Source organism: Stegodyphus dumicola, chromosome 2 (assembly GCF_044657685.1).
Source record: "Stegodyphus dumicola isolate Sdum_Otavi_A_Nest chromosome 2, ASM4465768v1".
NCBI lineage: Eukaryota > Metazoa > Arthropoda > Arachnida > Araneae > Eresidae > Stegodyphus > Stegodyphus dumicola.
Genome location: NC_140769.1, coordinates 229954265 through 229977425, shown reverse-complemented (window position 1 = coordinate 229977425; position 23161 = coordinate 229954265). Strand labels below are relative to the sequence as shown.

At 32.2% G+C, this 23161-nt stretch overlaps 1 protein-coding gene across 2 annotated transcripts in view; it reads left to right on the top strand.

The window, feature by feature from the left end:
- LOC118192788 (patatin-like phospholipase domain-containing protein 4) overlaps positions 1-12481 on the top strand; it is a 103323-nt gene extending 90842 nt beyond the window's left edge. For both annotated transcript variants that reach the window (XM_085811873.1, XM_085811872.1), the window contains exons 5-9: positions 1145-1262; positions 2910-3008; positions 4783-4918; positions 5499-5603; positions 7843-12481. In XM_085811873.1, the coding sequence (XP_085667999.1) occupies positions 1145-1262; positions 2910-3008; positions 4783-4918; positions 5499-5603; positions 7843-8164 (780 nt within the window). In that variant the 3' untranslated portion in view covers positions 8165-12481. The remainder of the gene's footprint in view (positions 1-1144; positions 1263-2909; positions 3009-4782; positions 4919-5498; positions 5604-7842) is intronic.
- Positions 12482-23161: the final 10680 nt, after the last annotated feature.

Genomic DNA, 23161 nt, shown 5'->3' with positions numbered 1-23161 from the left:
CAACTATATTTTTTCATATTCAGCTCTTTATGAATAATTTTATATGTGTTATGTATTTTATGCGTGCCAAAAGTTCCTTCTGTATCATTTGGTAGGTATGTCAGTAATTATCGCTGATTAACACTTTTCATATGGCTGATATACTTTCTAGGATTAAAGCTGGCAAAGAACTTCCCATGTACCCTTCATCCAGAAGAGAATTTTGACCTGTACAAAATTCTGTAAACCATCTATCTGAATGCAGTGGCGTAGGATGTAGCTTCATTTCCATGTGCTAATTGTAAATGTGGAAGGCATTCTTCTCAACCCCACTTTGAAATCATACTGTAGTATGAATCAATGATGTGTCAGCTCTTGTGTCTGTCTTGTGATGAACTCTTGTCTCAGCTCCATTTTCCTTTCTTTCAAAATTTATTTGCCCATAAATAAATTGCAATTATTGCCACAAATTATCGTCTTCAGAGTTTGGATCTGCATATCTAATATTGATAATATATATAATAATATATATAATTGTTTTTTAATGCATATTGTCTGTCCCTGTTACAAAATTTCTAGAGCTGCCTACCTAAATTATGGAATAGATTTCTTCTATTTTATTTAGACATTAGAAATGTCTCCAAGTTATTAAAATTGTCTCCAAGTTCCAAATTGAAAATGTCTCCATCATATTATAATAACTTGGAGATAACAATTTATACCATAAAATTAGGTTAACTGAGCATATACAAGTTCAAAACTGGTGACAGATATGATATAAATTTGTTTTTGGAAGCCCAACATTGTATACTTTGATACTATTGTTATTATTCTGGCATGCAGCAGAGAATTCCAACATCGTGTATGAATACTGTAGTTTCTCATTAAAGGCAGAAAAATTTACCCACATTGGTGAGGATGATATTCCCCTCAACAGATGGCACCACTACTAACATCTTAGCTGTTATCTCTCAGTATAATTCTTAGGTTTGAAAAGTTTTCAAAATTTTTGGTTCAAATAGATCATTTGAAGATTTAATTGTTGCTGCAAAGTTTCTGTACCTATCAATAATTATGATTTATTATATATATATATGTATGTGTGTGTGAGCATTAAAACATTTTAAGTGTACATTAGTACATAATATTTGCATTTGTCTTTCAGCTTACAACCCAAAACATGTACAGTCTGTTTCGAGTTCTTTTCCCTGGGTCTCCAGATATCCAGAAAGAATTTTGTCAGAAAGGTTATAATGATGCTTTACGGTTCCTTCGTGACAATGGTATGCCTTTCTTAAAATGTGTATTTAAACTGTGATATATAGTATTATTACTTTTTCATCTTACTCTCTCCATGCTCTTTTTCATTAAAGAATGTTTGATTTCAATTGTTTTTTTTTGGGGGGGGGTAACTATCTCTCTCTCTCTCTCTTTTTTTTTTAAATATTCAATGTTTACAGTATAGGTTGCGTTATAGATAAATCAACAAAATTTGATGTCCATGTCTATGTCTTATCCCTAAGTAAGAGGCAATCGACCATTAATGGTATTTACCAATATATGATACTTGACTTTTAAATGCTTGAAGAACAAGTAAGTTGTATTCAATAATATGGAAGTACTTGTACACATGCTGTGCTAGAACTCAGAGATTACTAGCCACGGAGGCTCCTGTGTTGCCGTCTGTAGAATAAGTAAACTTTGAATAAATGAGGTGCCATTTATAAGTAGGGATCAAAAGCATTTTAGTTGACTGGAGCTCTGATTGCGCCATCTCTTGCAGGATGTATTGTAAGGCATTTTTTAAATTTCATAAAAATTATTCTTGTGATAAGCAATAACTGGCAAGTAAAATGATGAAAAACACAATTTGCAGTACAATGAAACGTTTCACAAGAGTAACTATTTACACACAAAGTCTACCTGCTTTGGCAGGAACAAAGTCCATAGCGCTTTGTAATTTGATAAGTAAATCTATAAGTAAAGAAAATGAAGTAAAATCTTGGCTAAATAGGAAGAAAACGAAAATATATACATTACCACCCACTATTATGAACAAAATTTGAAATCAGACACTGAGAAATCTATTAAAATTTAATTTGAATTTAAAATTTTAAAAAAATTGGGAAAATTCGTAACAAGCTGCAGTTTATGAATAATTTTTAATTCTACAATGAACTTTATAAATGTTGCACATATTGTAACAGGTATACTGGGCCAACTGTAGAGCCGGTGTAACCAATGCGGCCTTACTGAGAAAGGGGCAAACTTCTATTTGAAATTGATGGCAAGACTTCAGGAGGAGTACAGATTGCAATGAAAGGCAGAAAGCGTAATGCCAGCCCTAAACAGTTTTTATGTCTTCAGAATTTTAAAACAAAGGAAATTTTGATTTTATTTTGAAATTTCCTGTTTTTAGATTTTAATTATTTTTAAAATTTTTATTTTAATTTTAAAAACTTTTAAATGTTTATTTTATTATTATTATTATTTTGCTTGTTTTCTTAGTGGATACTAAAAATAGCTTAATTGGATTTAATGCTTAAATTCAAGTAGTTAGTCATGGTTTATCAAGCGTGGTTTAGCAGTTAGTTTGTCATGGTTTATTTCTTAGATAAAATTTTAAGAGCGATGATTGGTTTTAACTTTATGTTAATGTTGTTTAAACCTTTTTAATTAATTAAACATTATTAATATATGCAGAAAAACAGGAAACATCTTAAGTGTAATATAACATGTACTTCATACATTTTTCATATTTCAGCTTTCAAGAACTCTAAATTTAGATATTGCCTTTTAAAATGTCAAATAGAATTATCCATTATCCAACCCTCGCCACAGAATTTTGGAAAAATATCTTAAAACTCTTAATTAAATAATAATTGCTGAAAAGCTCCTTTTTAACTGTACTTTTCAAATATTTTTTACAGCCTTGATTCCATGTCCTGATTGCTTATCATGTGATGAAAATTTAAGCCATGCAAAGTGCAAGTCTCCTGAAGTTCCTTTGCCATTAGAAATGGCAAATGGTAATTATTTTTTGTAGTATGTAGTCATGTCAGTTGTTATGTCACAGTTTTCAACTAATATGTGACATTTCTTTCTTTTTTCCCTAACCTTTTTGTGTAATTTAAATTTTATAAGGCTTTCAAGCAGTTTATTTCATAATTTCAGAGGCGTAGCTATGGTTTTCATCCCCCAGGGACAACTGAAGATTTTGTGCCCTCTTTTCCATGCCAAGAATGAAAAACATTCCATTCTAAAATTTAATAACATCAATTTGGTGCCCCCTGGATGCTGTGCCTGGGGACAGATGTCCCCTCTTGCCCCACCCTATTTACGCCATTGCATAATTTTATCATATCAAGGGTATAAAATAATGTATGTACACTACATTCACAGAACCCAGCCTTTATGCAGCCAAAACGCAGCCTTTATTTTTCAAACGTTGGTCATAAACATATACTTCCAGCTAAAAAAAATGTTTAAAATGATGCAAAGATTCATGCTTTGGCATTTTATAATTTAAGAATATCAAATTTATAAAAAGTACACAATCAAACAATTTGCATATTCTTATGTTTCTTGTACCATATATTTAGAAAACTTTTATACTCATCTTAAAAAATAAAACACAAAAAGTTTGAAAAATTGCATGAAATGTTTGATATTAAAATCGAGAATCATACTCAGGGATTGTACACAAGTTGAAGACCAAAATATTTGCATTTGTACTTAATTTAAAAAAAATATCAGTTAGAAAACAGTTTCTGATATTAAGAGATTATGTATGATGAGTATTTCAATGCAGGTTATTATGAAAAATATGGACCAATATAATTTTTTATTCAAAATTTAGATCCTATTTATAGAATCTTATATATAATTTGTACTCTCGAAAATACTGGCCGGCTTCAGTAAAGGTGCATAGCCAAATTGCAATCGTATTTGCATTAATTTAAAAGGAAAAATATTTATATTGTAATAATTTTTATGACTCAGATTATGAGTCTAAAGTAATAAAACTTAATAGAATGAGAATATTGATTATGTATTTTTAAATTTTGATAAATTATAAATTGCCTGTGTGAAAATTCTTTTAATGTACAAAATGTTATAAAATTTTAAATAAAATTACTTGAAAATTGTGAAAGAATATGATTAAATGGCATTAAGGGTGAAATCAACCTTTAAATATCGAATAATTTTTTTTATTAACTGACCCCTCATTGCAAATTCAAAAGGATGTCAGTTATAGCAAATTTTGAAATTAAATATCTCTGTCAGTTTTTGTCATATAAAACTCAAATTTTTTAGTTTTATTTTTTATAATGAGTACAAAATTTCCCTAAGTATATGAATAAGAAATGGAGTTAGACTTTTGTGAACACAATGTAAGTTATTTTCTTAAAATGAAATAGTATCTTTTCCAAAAGAAAGATGGAGTAATGGAACTCTGTTAGTTAAAAAACAGGTGCATTTTTCAGTGCACCTAGTGTGCTGGTAAAAATTAATCAACTACATATTATTACAAAATACAATGAAAGGATCAAGAGACAAGAATAAATCATTTTTATTATTTCCAAATAACATTTTTTTTTCTATTTTATATTTTCATATAGGAAAACAGAAAAATGATTATAAAATTTGAGTGTTTTTTGTACTTTTCTTTTATTATCTTGTTTCCATGCATGCCTTTTTGTTTCTTTCTTTACTCTGTAATACTTACAATTACTGACTGTTCATTCTGTAATACAGTTTATTTTATGTACTTTTATTTATTTATTTATTTATTTATTTTAGAAATTGATGAAGTTTTTGAAAAATTTAAACAAAACTTAGGTTACAAGCTCTTTCAGTATCGCTCCATGAAGGTGCTATATTATATGAATATGCCCAGTATCATAACTGCCAAAGTAGCTTATGCTATAATTTCAACGTGAGTATGCTTTTTGTATTACCTTCTCTTTCCAACAGTCTTAAAATGAATATTGATGTTCAGTTGAAGTTATCTGATATTAGAGTCTTCACACTTTAAATGTAATAAAAACTTCTATCCTGCCATATTTTAATTTTTGCATTCTGTCAGAAAATAACCAGTTGGAGAAATACAATTTCTACATTGCACACTGTGTATCTAAAACTGTTTAATTTTGTTGCCATTGATTCTTTTACAGTCAAGCTCTTGCTCAATTAAAAATCACATATTTTCAGTTTTCTACTATCATATATTAATTTAATTAACAATTGCTCATTATTTATAGGGGTTCTAATTTGATTGCATTTAATTTTAAAAGGTGTATAAGAAATTATCTATTTAGAGGAAGTATATCTGTATGCCTCAGCTCTTGAGATATGGTGTAAATTCTTACTATACTTTAAATTTTCCACATGTGATATTCTTTGTCATGTTATTTAAATTTTCTATACATTATATATATATATTAATTATTGAAAAATTGTGTTATTCTATGCGTTATATTGATTCTCTCAATATTTTATTTTAAATTATTTTCCAGCATTTTACAAAAAGTGCAGAGTAAAGCTGGTTCTTGTGTAGATGATATCTGGAGTCGCTTTTTGCAGAAACTGAAGGAGGGTCTTTATCGACAAAATGATATAAAGTATGTATACTCATTCTAGATTTAAAAAAAAATATTCTTCATTAATTCTCGTAACAAATGCTTAATAAGAAAAAAAAATCATTCCTTGGTTTTTCTTGTTTGTATTTAACTGTATTTTAGTATAAAAACATGAAGATTGATTTTTCTTGTCTTTCATCTTTTTTATAATGTATGCTGCACTTAAAAATGTAAGGAACAAAAATTTTTTTCTACTAGCATTCAAAACATAAATGGTGGTGTATTGAGGATATGACAAAGCACACTAGGGCTATCTGCCTAAGTATCTATCTAAGGGGAGGGAGGACTTTCTAAGGGAAACTGGTTCGTAAACACGTTACACATGGGAAAAACCATGAAAACGCTCATGCAGCTAGCCCGATCACGGGATTCGAACCTCGGACCGCACTACCAGTGTTCAGCGATTTTACCGCTCGGCCGCTCGTGGGCCAAAACATAAATGATAAGTATAATTAAGAAAGCTAATGCCACAAATTGAGAAAGCACTTACATACTTGGACATTTCCTCCCTAAGAAAATATGGCAATTCTTTTTATACTGGTTATAACAAGAAAAAGAATATGGCAAGTTTCTGCCTTGGTAAGAAACAAATAGTTCCCAATTTGTATATGTGCACATAGTTTATATTTCTCCAGCCAGTGAAAAATATATCTTTTAAAATAGAATAGTTTTTATTGCTAAATATTTAATATGCTCACTATTTTCAATCAGAAAAAGATGCTAAAGCCAGAAAATAGAATGCTTGCAGGGATCAATGACATGGTAAAGCAAAAAACATATCCCCAAACACCTCCCCAGTGCTTAAAGTGGTATGTAGCAGATTTCATATTCAGCCATTCATGTTGGCTTTGGTGCACTAAAACTTGTTTTTGTGCGGTCTTTTTTATGCGATTGTGCGGTCCCTATTCACTGCATAAAAAAGCTCTTTTTAATTGTGTTGTGAAAACCATTTTTTATAGTTACACTCAAACCTGTTTTTACTAAATAGTAATACTTCATTAAGTGTAGCAGGTCCGAATTAAGACCCTAAGCACTTAAAAGAGTCTGATACCCTCGCATATATTTACACCAGTTTTTTTCCTATTATTACACTCTTAATCTTATTTAACGGCACCATACATTCCGTTGTTAAATCAGCAATGAAAAATTTTTGCAGTGGCCTCTTTCCTTGAGTCCCTTAAGACCTTTTTGTGGTGGCCCTTTTCCTTCATGTCCTAAGCACATGATAATGTTGCTTAATAATTTATCCATCTCTAAACTGTACTTTAATCGATATCTTCAACACCACAAAAGGCACTTAATGGACTGAAATATGGTGATTGAGTTGGAGCTCGATTGCCAGATTTCAGTCTAGTTTAACATTTATGGGGCTCCCAAAGGAAACAGATATCTGCCCTCTTCCCTCCAAGATCACTGAATGAACCGTCTTCAACTAATTGTTTTCAACTAATTGTTTACTATTTTTGTGACAGCTTCCATCATTTGTTCACTTTCTCCTATAGCTGTTGTCTTTTGATGCTATCAATTGACAAGGGTAGGAAGTGTTGGTAGAAATAAGGTCTGTCACATAGAAGTTGAACATCATACTGCCAGGTCAAACATGCACTTTGGCCTGTCTCATCGGTATTCAGATGTTTCACCTGGTGCAAGCATCTAATTGATCACTAGGGACTGCCACAACTGACTAAAAGCGTTGGAAGACGGAGAAGGTATTAAATGTTGCATTCACTCCAAGGACAGATGTATTCCATATTTTAACCAATTATTTTTACAAAACACTTTTGTTATCTTTTCATTTGTCATACAAATTTTTCAAAAATGCAAAAAGTAGTAAGTTATTATACTATATAAATTTGTGCTTAATTTTATGTTCAAGTCTGGTTTTTCATAACTGTTGTGGCATAAAACTTATCTGTCCTATTGCTTTTGTACTGCAGTGAGTTTATCAGATCAGTTAATAAAAAATAATGTTTTGATAACCTACCAATTTTATATTATTTTACATGATATATTTTCTTAATTTAATGATTTGGAATAGAAACATTTTTATGGTAAGCTGTTCTTCAATGCTTCTTTAATGCATTTAAAATGCTGATAATAAGTCTATGTAATATGTTAGCATATATAATAATAGTATGTATAATATGTTAATTTGATAACATAATCTAGTTACTATGAAATTTCTCTTGCAACAAATTACATTTTTATCTGTGTCCTGCAGTTTGCCATCTGAAATTCAAGAGCCAGAAAAGCAAAAATCTTTGAGCTGTATCATGGAAAACATGCATGAAAATCTGCCTTCCGGTGATTGTCAATGTACAACTGATTTGAGAGATGATAAAACTTCTGATAGATCAGATTCATCCAAAGAGGATTTAACTGTGGAAGTTCAGATTCAGGTTCCTCAAAATGTCAAAAATGGTTACCCACATAAAGCATACCCAGTTCAGTCTCTTAACAATATATGCCAACTTGATTATCCTCTCTGTGAGAGTAAGAAAGACATTCAGATGCCTGAAATGATAAACACTCGTGTTTGTTGAACTGCCAAATAACAATTTATGTCTCGTTGCATATCAGTGCATTTGGATTTTGCACCATGTATGTGACTAACTATAATATAGTGTGTACAAAGTTATTATATGAAAACCATTTTTGATAGGTTTATATCTTTTTTAAAAATGCCATTAGTATTTCTTAAATATGTTAAAAAATGTTCAGATTCTTTACCAGTTACCCGTGTGGATAATATAAGTAACACATTTTGTTCTTACATGTGTGTGTGTGTAAATAATAATTTATCTTGACTTATCTATGTTGTTATAAATTATTAATCATAACTTAAATAATTTTTGATTTATTTAAAATATTTGCTTACTAAAGATATTGTGTTGAAATGATTTTACAATACAAATCTTTATAAAATGTAATTTAATAATTTATATAATTTCATACTTATTTAAAATATTTCATTGTTAGTTTTTTGCTTAAAATTGTAATTTATATTTATTTAGATTGCTTAATTACATTTTTATTAGTAGTTTTAAAGTAAATTTAATATTTCAAAATAGCTTAATAACTATATATTTATTATAATATGTCCGCCTCTGAATCTTTTGTCTTCATAGAAGAATTGGAAAAATGTTGTGCCATTAATTATATAACTGTCATAATCTGGTATAAACTACTATAATTTTGAAATAATTATTCCTGTTTATGCTGCTGTAGTTAATGTAATTTACTTTTATTTGTGCTGGTAAAGGGTTGGAGCATTTTACTTAAGTGTTTGTGAGAATCTATAGTAACTAAGTGATGATTTTTTGTTTTTTAAATCTCTAGTCCATAATGACAGGACATCTTTTCCATCTATTGAATCATTTTTATGAGCAGCAATATGTATATGTATGTTTTATTTTATACTAATGTATGTCCTATAAGTTGCCAGTGAAGAATATTAATTGTTTTGTAATGTGTTAATTGTTTTGTAAAGTTGTGGACTGGAATATAAATGTATTACTGTCATTAATTTTAGTACTAAAGTTGAGTAGAATTACAGTTCTAAAAAGGAACAAGTAGCAAGGATATATATTTGGAGGGGGGGAAAGGAAATCTTAATTTTTATTGACTTTTTCCCTCCTAAAAGGATTAAAATTAAGATTTCTATGACTATGAAATAGTATTGTTTAAAAAATGTTGAAAAACTTTATTGGACAAACATCATTTTACATTTATTGTGGACTATTTATCAATGGGACAAATTTGTATTACTTTTATTACAAAGAACATTGTTATTATTTGCAAATATTATGTGCAAATTTAACGAAACATAAAAATTTAACTGAAGCTACAAAAATATATTTAGACAAGATTTTTATCATTTTAGTTTTGTAAAGATGCATTTGTTATGCGTAGCAAATACAAATATGCAAAGTAAAAGTACATTCACTATTAAAATTTTATATAATATGCCATAAAATTTTGCTGTAGTTAATTAATGTATGCAAAACATGTTAAGGCAGAATTTTGATGCTATTGTTAAATGGAGGATAATCAGTTGAAATTAATGACAGAATTTGAGACAGAAAGTTTAGTATGCTTTTTAGTTTTCTATTTTTGTACTGCATTTTTGCTGCATGTGTTGAATTTTATTTTTGTAATGGCATCTCATATTTTCAGAATGATATGCATTTTATGTAAGTGTATGTATGTAACTAAATGTTTGATTTTAATTTCAAACTTCTAGTTATTAAAAATTGCATGATTGTTCGAAATATTGAACTGTTCTCTTTCTGTTGTTACATACTCGTTTTACATTAAGATGAGTAAGTATTTTTTAATAGAATAAGTAATAAATATTTATGAACAAATGGTCTGTTGCTTAATGTAGAAAGTTTTATCATACAGTTTGATTTTTAGCCTAAACAGCCATTAACCCAGAAAGACTGCTAGTCTCAAAAGGGTATTTTGTGTCAAATCACTAAAAGCAATGAATCACTTCAAATTGTTGCCACCAAATATCATAGTCTTGTATCATATTCAAAATGAAAAATCTTTGTGAATGTATGTATTTTTCTTGCATTGTGAAAAGAACAACGGTACCTAGAGCTATCAAATTTTAAATAACTTAGTCCTCCACCCAAACATGGGTACTTGGAAGCCTGAATTTTGAATCTGTTTATTATTTTTTCATATTTTCTAAGATTTTAACCAATTTTTGATTAAAAACTCAATAATTTCAAAGTGAGAAGTGGCAATACTGTGTGGAATAAGACATTTTTATCTCCATCACATGAGACTATCTCTTGGAAATTCATAATATATGCTGTTTTTGAATATTTTTATATTAAAGAGGCTTTAGCCCAAATGCTTTCAAAACGTGTATATGTGTGTAAATGGGGGAGAAGGGATAAAAGCCCTTTTGGGCATAATATAAAATCTAAAAGCTTTCAGATTTTTTAAAAATTTATTAATATTTAATTTTTTCCCCTGCAAATATATAAAATGTAAAAATACAGTAGAATTCTAATAATCTGGAAATCCATAGTGCCTTTAATCTATATGTAATTTTACATGTAAAAAAAGGAAAACGAAAATTAAATATGATGGCAAAATTACCAGCAACTTTTGTTTGAAGTTATTTAGGTTTTTTTGGATGCATAGTACTGATTGCTATTATTATTATTATTATTACATATGAATTGGATTGTGAAGCTTTGCAAATGTTTCATTTTAGATATATCTCTACTTTTGGGTGTATAGGCTAGTGTCTTTTAAAAACAGATTTGATTACATATGGTAAATATGTTATGTATATATAAATTATTTATTTGTTCCTTCTTTTTCAGATTCTTGCTTTAAACACATTTTAAGTACTGATTGGTTTGTTTACTACCCGTAAAAAAGAATCTGAACAAATTCTTTAGAATTTGTTGAATTTTTTTTTTTTTTTTTTTTTTTTTTTTTTTAATGCAAAACGGAAAGAAAATGAGGCTAAAGGATAGAGAATTTTTTTTAATAAATCCAAAATTATTTTCCTCTTACAATCTAATTACTTTCATTTTTTCTTTGAATTGTATCGCTGCAGCTCCATACATTAAGGGAAGGGAATATATGCTTTCTTTTCACTTTGTCTCATACCTGTAAAATAAAAATTTTTTTATTCATGGCTTTCTTTAAAAAATTGACACTGACAACTCTTCAATGAAAATGAAAGTTACTTCACAGATTTTGTAGTGGAAGCATGAGAATTTCTTTTGTTTATCAAAAATATAACTTCAGAGCTTCGCCTGAAATGTTAAGAGAAGAAAGTATTTTAGATTAGATAAATATCGAAGGTAAGGCTTCTGTTACATTACAACTGACTGGTGTAGAATTTATTTCAAGTTGATGAAAATTCAGATACTGTACCTGATAACGAGGAAGCAAAAATTTCTTGTAATGAGAATTTGACATTTGGCCAAGAGTACCTAAGCTTTTCCCAAAATTTTTGTTATACACCAGGAAAAAATGACAGTATAAAAATTAGGCAATGCAACAACCTTGTGTTTGGCATATATTTTAGTTAGGACTCGAGAGTCTTGATTAAAATCTATGCCAAACACAAAGTGTAATTTTATGTTTTACTTTGGCATGTTTCTCTTCTATCTTGATTTATGACAGCATATATACTTAAAACAAGTAATAAGGAAAAAAATACAGTCAATTCCTATTTAGGTCAACAAAGAAAAATTGTATTATGATTACTTTTTATTAACATTATTAAAATTTTTTGTTTCTAATTTATAACGCTGATGGCGATCTATAATTTCTCATTCTATCCATCTCTTGTAATGCTTCATTATACTAGTAAGGAACCTTTCCAGTGAGTTTCTAGGAGTCCAGTTCTTCAAATAATATTCCATCTAATGATTTTACAGGACTCAAAGCGACATATGCTTGACCTGCTGTTGTTTTACTTTCTCTAATCTTTGCTTGCATTGTGTTGTAGTTTCTTTTCGCATTCTCCGTTTGTGAAGCAAGGGACATTTTAAAGGGTTATATTTTAAACATATATTATTATCACGTTAACATAACATAGAAATACGGGGAGAATTTACACTGCATAATGGAACATTAAATCTGACTAAGGTAAAAATGCAAAGGCTGTAAGTTGCAAATATACATATTAAGCAAATGAATGTTTTGATTTAATACGTGGCATTTTGAAATTCTCTTTCATTACTAAAAATATTGTTAACTGTTTTTGTTTTTCAAACTTTCATCGCCCAGTATAAGGCAATAAGAACTGTTTCTATGATTTTTCATAGTATAAAAATTTACCTCTCAGGAGCCAGTTAATGTAATAAATGATTTATTCTTGATTAAGACTTAAATATTTTTAATTGTAATATCTGTGTGAAATATTCGTGATTCGCTTTAATGTCTGCAGACTTAAGAATGTTGGATTACTCAAAGACAAATCTAATTAAGACAGCAGTACATTGTCCGAAATGTTATCATCACGTGCAAGTGTGCAGAGAACTCGAAAAATGAAAGAGCAATACATAAGTTAAGAACATTAATTATTCTATTCATAAATATTGCTATATTAAAATAAGTCACAAGAGGTGTTCGAAGTTTTGGCCACCATCTACACAAACCTGACTTCGGCACCGCACTGAATCAGGCAGTCAGTTGGAAATCACGGACGTTTTGAAATATACCGGACGGTGTCAACAGCTATGCAGATTCGTGCAACAAGATCCTGCTCACTGTGCACATGTGTATCGTATCCTGGACTCTTCGTGTGGCCCCACGGAAAAAAAAAAAAAAAAATTCAGAGAGGCTAAGTCCAGTGCTCGTGTTTGGCTCAAACCAGTTTTATCCATATATTGAATTTAAGTGTTCCCAAACTCACGGCTGAAATAGACTGGAGCACCATCATAATCTCCACATCATGGTGCACCAACTACTGGGTCTTTTGGTCATTCCATAATTTGGGTAAGACTTTCTCAATAAAATCTTATAACAAGTCTAAGCGAGCAAGCAACACATATTTGCCTAATTAAGATACAATAACACGCAGAACAAATATTAATTAAGAAGTCATTATATTTTCAAATTTTCACAGGACTAGTTTCGATGGTTTTGCCGAATCATCATCCTCAGCTGCAAAAGCGCAAATGAACGAGATAAGATATAATGATTAGATAAGAAAGCCTGGACAGGAGATAAGCTACTGGCGCCATCTGTTGCTGAAACCAGAACTAAAACATAATTTCTTTAAAGGCCGAAGGCAAAGAGGGATTGGAATTAGGATCGTTAACTAGAACAGAAAGATTTTTTTGAATGTGAAATGCCACTAGAAAATTCAGTTCTCCATTGGAAGATGTTTCTTGAATAATTTTGGCAGCAGAAAAATTGAAAGTGTGATTTTCGGACCAACAATTTTGAGCAACAAAAGACTTCTGTGTTTCCTTTTTTCTAACATATACCCCAGGAATTCATATCCGGAATGAGGTCCTTGAGTATGGAACTGGGAATTTTATTGATGGGAGAATAAACAACCCGAAAGTTTAATTTTTGCAAAATACGTGCAACTTTATAGCTAATTGATGAAAAGAAGGGAATGACAGCAGAATTTTTATAATCTCCTAAAACAAGAGCGTGCCTTTTGGTGTGTTGAGATGATAATTTTTTAACTGCTTGATTAATAATGTCGGGTGAAAAGCCCCTGTCAATAGCTATTGCTTTTAAATAATTTAGTTCTTCATCAAGGGATAGTTTAGAGGAGCGAACTTGAAGAGCACGGAAAACATAGGAATAAAATGAAGCTAACTTTTGTTTAGTCGGATGATATGATTTGAAGTGTGGTGGAAGGTAAACCGATGAAGGTTTACGGTAAATCGTCACATCCAACTTCAGTACTACGAATACATCCATAAGTGCGAAATATGTGTATTGTAGCTACCATCCCTGATGAAATATACCTTGTCTGTGAATAAGGTAAAAATTAAAAAAAGAGAGTCCACTACACTTTTCTGCAGATCCCGTAGAGAAAAAGCAGCATCTGATGGGTAATCATTAGGCTGCAGTAGCTATACGCATAGCTCATGATATGAGTGCAGTTGGTTCGAGTTGGGTATATTTCAGAGAGTGTTTTGAGGAAGAGCGGAGCAAGTAAGGAATGCTGATGTACTGACATACTGCGCAGTGAAGCATCATCTCACCGATTTCAGGGGCCCGTGCCTTTCGTGCACGATTCATGGCACGTCTGTCGAAGGAACCCGTTTCACATAATATATGATACTGCTATGAAAATGTCCGGGGTTCGGAATACAACTCACCAGGTATCACTCCCAGTACAATCAGCTACTTCATGTGGTTAGACTGATATCTGCTAACTTCACTTTTGTGAACACTTCCATCATACTACCTCTGGAGCCGGTTGTCGAATGACTGTTTTCCTGTGTGTACGTTAATGTCTTATAGCATAAATAGGCCATAAGATATTGTTCGATAGGTAAGACAGCTGAAGACGTGTGATTTTAGGAAACATTACTGAGATATAAATTTATATATACGGTGTACTCTCGATTATCCGGGCTAATGCCGGTAACAAAAGGGCACAGATAATTCAAACTCTCAATTATTATGCATATTGTATATGTTTATTTCTTTAAAAAAATCAATAATTTTACTTTGTTTTTGAGAACTTTAAATATTTGTCAAATTTTACTGTGCATTTTTAAAAGTGCTATTTTACCACTGTATTCTGATCCTCTTTGACAAAAGAAATCCAACAGAGTTTCAACAAAAGTCATTGCTGTCTCGAAACTAATGTTATTATCAATATATTTTTCTCTTGTATTTTCAGTATCATTTTCTGCCTCTTCTGTTCTTGCGACATTTGGAACGATATCCGCATCACTCCAGCATTAAAAACCTCGGTCAGTCTAATCATCATTGAATCATTCCACGTTGTTTTCCCGATCGATTTTCGAAGAATTTTACGTTTTAAATTTCTTGGCATACAACTTCAATTATTGCCTCGACTTCTTCGCGATTAGAAAAATTTACGATTTCTATATTAGAAAGAACCTCTTTCCATGCGCGTGTTTATTTTTTACGTACTCTTACGCATAGCACTGAGAGTGCATGCGTGGGCATCCGCATCCGGATAATCGAGAATGCACGGTAATAGGAAATGAAATACCCGTTAATGTTTTACAGACAATTTTTTAGTAATTGTAATAATTAAAAGAATGCTTTATTATTTGCATTAAATAAATAGTCAAATTGTGAAGAAATTTAATTTGTTAAGTTATTAAAATGGTCTAAAAGTTTTAAAATTATAGAAAAGAAGTTTATTGAACTCTACGAGTAAATTAAGTAAGCATATATTAACACCTTAAAGAATTGTTATTGATTTCACTTCGCAGCAAAACTTTTTCCCGGATAGACAGGCATTGTTAAATTGCATATTCCAACAGTACGGAAGATCTTTCTTCATTATTAACAGTGCATTGCTCGAGTATAATTATTTAAAAATATTAATAAGTTGCTTAAAAGAATTACTCGCACTTTTGAATAGTATTTTGCAACCGCTACTATTCGCTTTAAGATGGTTAAGCTAATCTGTCCGTTGAAATTTCATTTTTGACAAGAGCTCCAGAGGACTGATTTAGTAAGGTAAGATCGGGACTTCTTGTTAGTTAGGAAGTTGATCCATTTTTACAAACCGCCATTCTGTAAATCGGCGATTCAACTCATTTCGCACAATTCGAAAAGTCGGGCGGTACTCCCATCTTGCCAAAAAATCTACTGTTCATCATCGTCCATTCATTTACTAAAATTCTTATTTATCATTAGGCCGTAATACACCAAAATTCGACAACAATTTGTAATTTACATAATCGTTAATATAAAACGTACCCTTACTCGAGAAGACGTTAAAAAAAATTCAAACTCATTTTGAGGTGTGTACAGAATATTAACAGCATTGGTACCTTTTATTTCTCCTCTTCTGGTTCGGTTTAATGCAACAATTGAGTTTTGTGGCAAAAAATACGTGCACATAATCATTCTGAATGACTAAAGTAAGTAAAATAACTTCTAATCCATTTCACATAATACATACTTCGTAGAGACCACATAAAATTCCATCATTCGTTCTCGGAGACTCTGTATTTTAAAGTATACAATAAATCGCGGCATACAAAAATTTATAATTTAATAAAAATTATAAAATTTTTGTATTTTATAATGGAAAAATTCGCCGATGGAAAAATCCCTTCCCGCCCCCCTCAAAAAAAAAAAAAAAAAAAAAAAAAAGGGAGGAAAGGAGTTCGACTAAAGAAGTACATAAAATGCTGAAATTACCATATAGTGACGCTAAGAAAAATGGCTTACAAGTGTGCGAGCGCCTGTTTGTGCGAAAAAAAGCGCGTTAAATGAGATGCAGCATCCAGTGATATGAATTACATTTGTTGACTTTGTGCAATCTGAGTTTCTATTTACCTAACAAACCAGCCTTAAAATGATCAATAAAGTAATTTCTGTCAAATAAAAATATGTTGTGTCCTCCTTTCTGTTATTCACCAGATCTGTACCACGTGACTTATTACAACACTTCTCCAGCATTTAAATGTCACCGATAGGAATGTTGCAAATCAATTTAAGAAACTGAAATTCCCTATGCTCGCTTCTCTCGGGACAAACGACATAAACGACGGAAGTCTTGCAGAACTGCTTCAGAAAGCGGCAAAAACGATGGGATACGTGTGTTCCAAGACCTCTTGAGAGACCTTTGAAGGCATGGCAGCGGTCAAGATACCCTCCCGATAGAGCACTCCTCAATCGCCAAGTCAGGGCCCTTACACGTAAACAAACAGACCACAACTGGGCCGTTTATCTGTCTTCACTCTCACCAGAAGATAATAACATGTGGAAAGCCACTAATAAGCTTATGAGATGCTACACCAACATTCCGCCCTTAAATGGCCCTCAAGGAATTGCCTACACCGAAACTGAGAAAGCTGAGTCACTTGCTGATCACTATGCTACTCAGTTATGCACAACAACATATCCCACCTAGAAACAGAAAACCTTGTCTCACTGACATTAACAAATTTCCTCTCAAAACCACACACAAACAACATTCCTCCTATCAGACCTTCAGAGGTCTATGATTATATCTGCAGACTCAAGACAAAAAAAAAAAAAAAGCCTGGCCTGGATTCAATCAGTAATAAAATGCTCAAGAGCATGGGAGTCCTCATGATTCTGAAGCTGACAAAGATCATTAATGACATGTTGCACCTCAGCCACTTCCCAACACCATGGAAAACGGTGGTGATCTCTCCAGTCTTACAGCCCAACAAGCCAGCCTCTGATCCTACTTCTTATCGAACGATCAGCCTTTTCTCTTCCACAAGCAAAGTTGCAGAATGCTTCATCCAGCAACGTTTACTGCAACACCTTAATAACAACAATCTCCTGATCGCTGAGCAACACGGATTCAAGAAAAAACACTCAACCAACCACCAACTTTACCGAGTGACTGAACTGATTTCCCAGGGCCTGCAAGAAAAATCTATCACAGGGGCCATCTTCTTAGATGTCGCAAAGGCCTTTGATAGAGTCTGGCTGGAGGGCCTTATGCACAAAATCATAAACCTGGGTTTCTCAGACTACATCACCTATTCTTATCTCATGGATCGACACTTTGTCGTTCGTGTTAACAACAAAACCTCCTCCCCCCGGTCCTTTAGGGCTGGTGTCCCACAAGGGTCAATTTTAGACCCGCTTTACTTCAATATTTACACGAACGACATTCCACATACCCATGACAGTACACTAGCAATGTATGCTGATGATACGGCAATTCTATCACAAAATGCATCTCACGGCTCAGTCATCCATACATTACAAAATCACATCCACACACTGGAGTCCTGGCTCTTGGCTTAAAAATAAAAATTAACGTCGAAAAATCTGATGCAATTCTCTTCACGAGGAAAAAAAAAATATTGACTATAGTTTCCAAGTTACCATGTATGGAAATCCTATCCCTTGAACCAAGCAGGCCCGTTCGTTATCTTGGCGTTACCCTTGATCAATGTCTCATCTGGACCCCACATATCACACAACTTTCGAGTGCGTAAACGTATACTCTTAATTGCTCGGAACAGCGTTCTCTCTACTGACAACAAGTTACTCATTTATAAAGCTTTGTTACGTTCCATCATCACTTATGCCTGCTCTGTCTGGGGATATGCAAGTGATAAAAATGTAAAAAAAACTGCAAACTCTCCAAAATATTGTATTAAGACAGGCGGCGGGTTGTCCGTGGTTCATAAGGAACTCGGCAATCCACCTCAAATTCAATATACCATATATTCATGAATACATGGCCACCCTGGCCCACAGATTCTTCAAAACATACCAGTGGTATCTAATCCCACTATTCCTATGCTCAATTACAATTTCAAAATAAGGGAGAAGAGAAAATGACCACTTACTGTCTTGAGGCATTTAAATTAAAAAATTTAATATATATGTTCGCGCTTGCGCATCTGAAATATAATCCACGCATGCGCATCCGTAATGTGATGATCAAGAGTTTGAGAATCGCCATCGGCGGTGTAAGAGAGCTGGTCACAGCTATGAGTAAATTGTAATTAATTATGAGAATTAATAAAGAATCGAACCAGCGAATTTTTTTAGTGTGTATTATTTGGGATGAGACCCAAACATATCTGGTCGTAGTCGACCGGAGCGTGAGTTTGTGCATGAATAAATAGTGTTTCGTTTTTGAGAATACAGGAGTGTTTGTGTTTGCCAGTATTCCGAGCTTGTTCTTTTCAACGAATATCGCTGATTTTGGATACGGATATTCATCAAAAGTGAATCACTACAGAGGTAAGTGATTCCTCTCTTGTTAATTCTGTACATTCTGTGCTTGTTCTGTTATAAATAACAATGTTATTTAAGGGTGCTAAAAAAGAAGATTTAAGGCTTATTGCCTTAGAAATAAATCTAAATGTTGACGAAAAAATGACTATAGCAGATTTGACTGATATTATTGAGAATAGTGAAATTTTTAAAACTAAACAAGATTAATAAAAGAGATAGCAAACTCTATTATCGAAAATAGAAAACAGGAAGAGCAAAAATTTGTCGAGTTAGAAAAAATAAAACTTGAGAGATTAAAGAATGAGTTAGAGTTGGCTAAGCTTAAAGCAGAAACTAAACTTAATGGTGTAAGCGAAACCGAAACAAAATCAGAGTCACTAGATCAATTAATAAAAAGTATCAGAACCTTAACTGTAAAAATTCCTATACGGCCTGAGAATTGGGGATTTTTCTTTTCGTCATTAGAACGAGCGTTTATTACAAAAAATGTTTCGGAGGACTATAAAGCAGAAATTCTGTTAAATCTGTTAGGAGTCAAAGCTTCGAATATAATAACCTATATAATAACCTATTTACATGATAAGAATATCGCGAATAATGAAAAAGTAAAAGAAGTAGTTCTGAAGGAGTTTCAGCCAACACCATATTCGTGTTTAGAAAACTTTACAAAAACTGTTAAACAACCACATGAAACTCATATGCAGTTTGCTTCACGCTTAGTAACTGCCTGGGATTATTATTTAAAATTAAGGAAAGTAACTGACTTCGAGACCCTCAAACAACTAATAGTTTCAGATAGGTTATACCAATCTTTAGATACGGGAACAGCTTCTCACATTGCAGTGAGGCAAGGTGATTCATGGTTTTCACCTAGTGAGTTAGGTAAAGAAATAGATTTATATTTCACGTCACGAGGAAAACCTCTTACTGAGAATTCTCATGTTAATCGTAAGTATAATAGCTCAAAAAGTGTAGCTAAAGTGTTTTTATCAGATGTTAAAACAGAGAACTGTATTTTATGCAACGAGAATCACGGATTGGCAAAATGCCCATCGTATTTAAAATTACCGGTACAAGAAAGAGTACAGGTTGTGAAATCTAATAAATTATGTTTTAACTGTTTACATATGCATTCAGTATCAAATTGCCCATCGAAATATTCTTGTTTTTGTCAAAAACGGCACCACAAAACTATTCACTTTCCGAAAGCAAATAATATCGTAAAGGAGAAAGAATGTTCTTCATCGGAACAAAATAAAAACAAAACAAATGTATCTGACTGCAACGTTCCCAAACGAGATGACTCATCGACCTTGAATGTTAATGCGCAGGAGTTCGTTCAAAAGGCATTTATTAGCAATTATTCGAATAAACAGAGTACAGTTCTGCTTTCAACAGTCGTATGTTTTCTAATTGATAACGAGGAAAAAAACATAGAGTGAAGTGTCTGCTGGACGGGGGCAGTATGTCGAACTTTTTGACACGGAATCTTACTGAGCATTTGCAGTTAGAGAAAGAAAAAACAAACATTTCCGTTTCGGGAATAAATGATGCTACTTTAACAATAAAGCATAAAATTAATGCTTCGATATGCAATAAAGAAGGAACTTTTATAAAGAATTTGGACTTTTTAGTAATTCCAAAAATAACTGCTGATTTAACACCTTCGCGCAAAATTAAAATTTCAGTGCAAGATCTTCCTAATTTAAAATTAGCAGATGAAGGATTTAATGTTCCGGAAAGGGTAGATATGTTGTTGGGAGCGGGAGTTTTTTATGAACTTTTGAAACCAAGTCAAATTCGAATGAATAATCCTGATCTTATTTTTCAAGATACAGTTTTTGGTTTTATCGTGTCTGGAAGTATTCCAACAGAGACTGAAAACAGGGTTCATTGTGGGTTGATAAAGGAAGAAGACAACTTAGATAAAACTCTTAGAAAATTTTGGGAATTAGAAAATATTGAAACTGATAAACCCAAAAACAAGGAATATTTAATTTGTGAGAAACATTTTGTAGAAAATTATACACGAGATAAAACCGGTAGGTGCGTTGTTAAAATGCCATTAAAGGAGGATCCGGACACTTTAGGAAGTTCTAAACAAATTGCAAGGAGTAAATTAAATTCCTTATGAAAACGCTTAGTAAAGAATCCCGAATATTTAAAATTATATTCAGAATTTTTAAAAGAATATCAACAGTTACAGTTAGGACATATGATTGAGGTGAGTGAAAGCGAGGAGGAACGAGGTTCATATTACATTCCTCATATTGGAGTATATAGGGAAGAAGAGAAAAGTAAGTCGACTCCCTTGAGGGTAGTATTTAACGCTTCTTCTTTGACAACAAAAGGAAACTCTCTAAATTCTATACAGTATAATGGAGGTGTGATACAAGATGATTTATTCTCAATTATGCTGAGATTCAGGAAATATATTTTTGCTTTCACTGATATACAAAAGATGTATCGAGCTATTTCTATCCATCCAGATCAGTGGAAGTTGCAAAGGATTTTATGGAAAGAAGGCATTGATAAGCCAAGCCAGTTAAAAACTTTGAGCTAACCACTGTTACGTATGGAACTGTGAGTGCACCATTTTTAGCAATGAGAACACTTGTACAGCTGTCAAAGGACGAAGGAGATAAATTTCCTTGATAGAAGACATGTACATGGACGATATTCTATCTGGAGCTGAGTCGCTAAGTTCTGCGTTAGAACTTCAAAATCAGTTAATAGGCATTTTGAAGAGTGGAGGTATGTTACTCCATAAGTGGTGTAGTAATGCTACTGAACTGTGTCAAATCCCTTTGGTAAATCAGAAGAATCTAAAGCATTGTGTATTTTATGGAAGTCAAAAGGAGATTGTTTAAGCTTCAACGTTAAAATCGAAGACAACGTAAAGGTTACGAAACGGCAAGTGTTATCCGTCATATCTCGCATCTTTGACCCATTAGGTATAGTTTCCCCAGTTATAATTGTAGCAAAAATATTTATGCAGAAATTATGGCTGTTAAAATTGAGCTGGAATGATGTTTTGCCAGAAAAGGAGGCTAAAGAATGGAAAGAATTCTCCAGTACTTTGCAGCTAATTAACAACATTGAAGTCCATAGATGTATTTTATTACCAGATAGAATCAAGATTGAATTACATGGTTTCTGTGATGCCTCAGAGGCCGCCTATGGAGCAGTTATCTACTGTAAAGCAACATCAGCAACAAACCATACATCAGAGAGGTTGGTATGCAGTAAATCGCGTGTCTCACCCCTAAAGAAGACTACAATCCCAAGACTTGAGCTTTGCGCAGCAGTGCTATTAGCTAAACTGATGCATCGAGTGAAGTCATCGTTAAAATTGGAGCTTACTGCTATCCACCTTTAGACCGATTCTATGATTGTGCTGTCATGGATCAACAAAGAGCCACATCTGCTCAAGACATTTGTCGCAAACCGGATTTTAAAGATACAGGATCTGACTGAAATAGCACAGTGGCATCATATCGCTTCTGAAGAAAACCCATTAGATCTCATATCTAGAGGTATGTCTGCCAAAAAACTGCAACTAAGTCAACTGTGGTGGAACGGGCCTGACTTCTTAATGAAGGATGAGTACCTTATAAAAGTTATACCTGAAGCAATTACTGAAAAAGACAGTAATGAACTTAAAAACTTTGCTGATTCTGAACTATCTACATGTTTAAATCTGAATGTGAATAACTTTGTTAATGATTTATTGAATTGCAGTAATAAGTATTTAAAATAAATTCGTATTATAAGTTTTTGTTTTAGGTTTTACAAGAATTGTAAGCAAGAACAAAAGAAGGTAGGTAATTTACAAGTGGGAGAATTGAGAGCAGCTGAAGAAACTTTAATAAAATTAGTACAAGGTGAGTATTTTATAAATGATCTTAAAAAATCAGTTATTGTTCCCAGAAATAGTTCTATTAAAAGTCTTAACCCTTTCATTGACAGTAATGGACTGTTAAGAGTTGGAGGTAGATTAAAAAATAGCAATTTAACTTATGAGAAAAAATTTCCTATTATTCTGCCTTCTAAACACAAATTAACAGAGTTAATTACTATCATTTAAAATATTTGCATGTGGGTCCTCAATCTTTGTTATATCATATAAGACAAAAAGTTTGGAT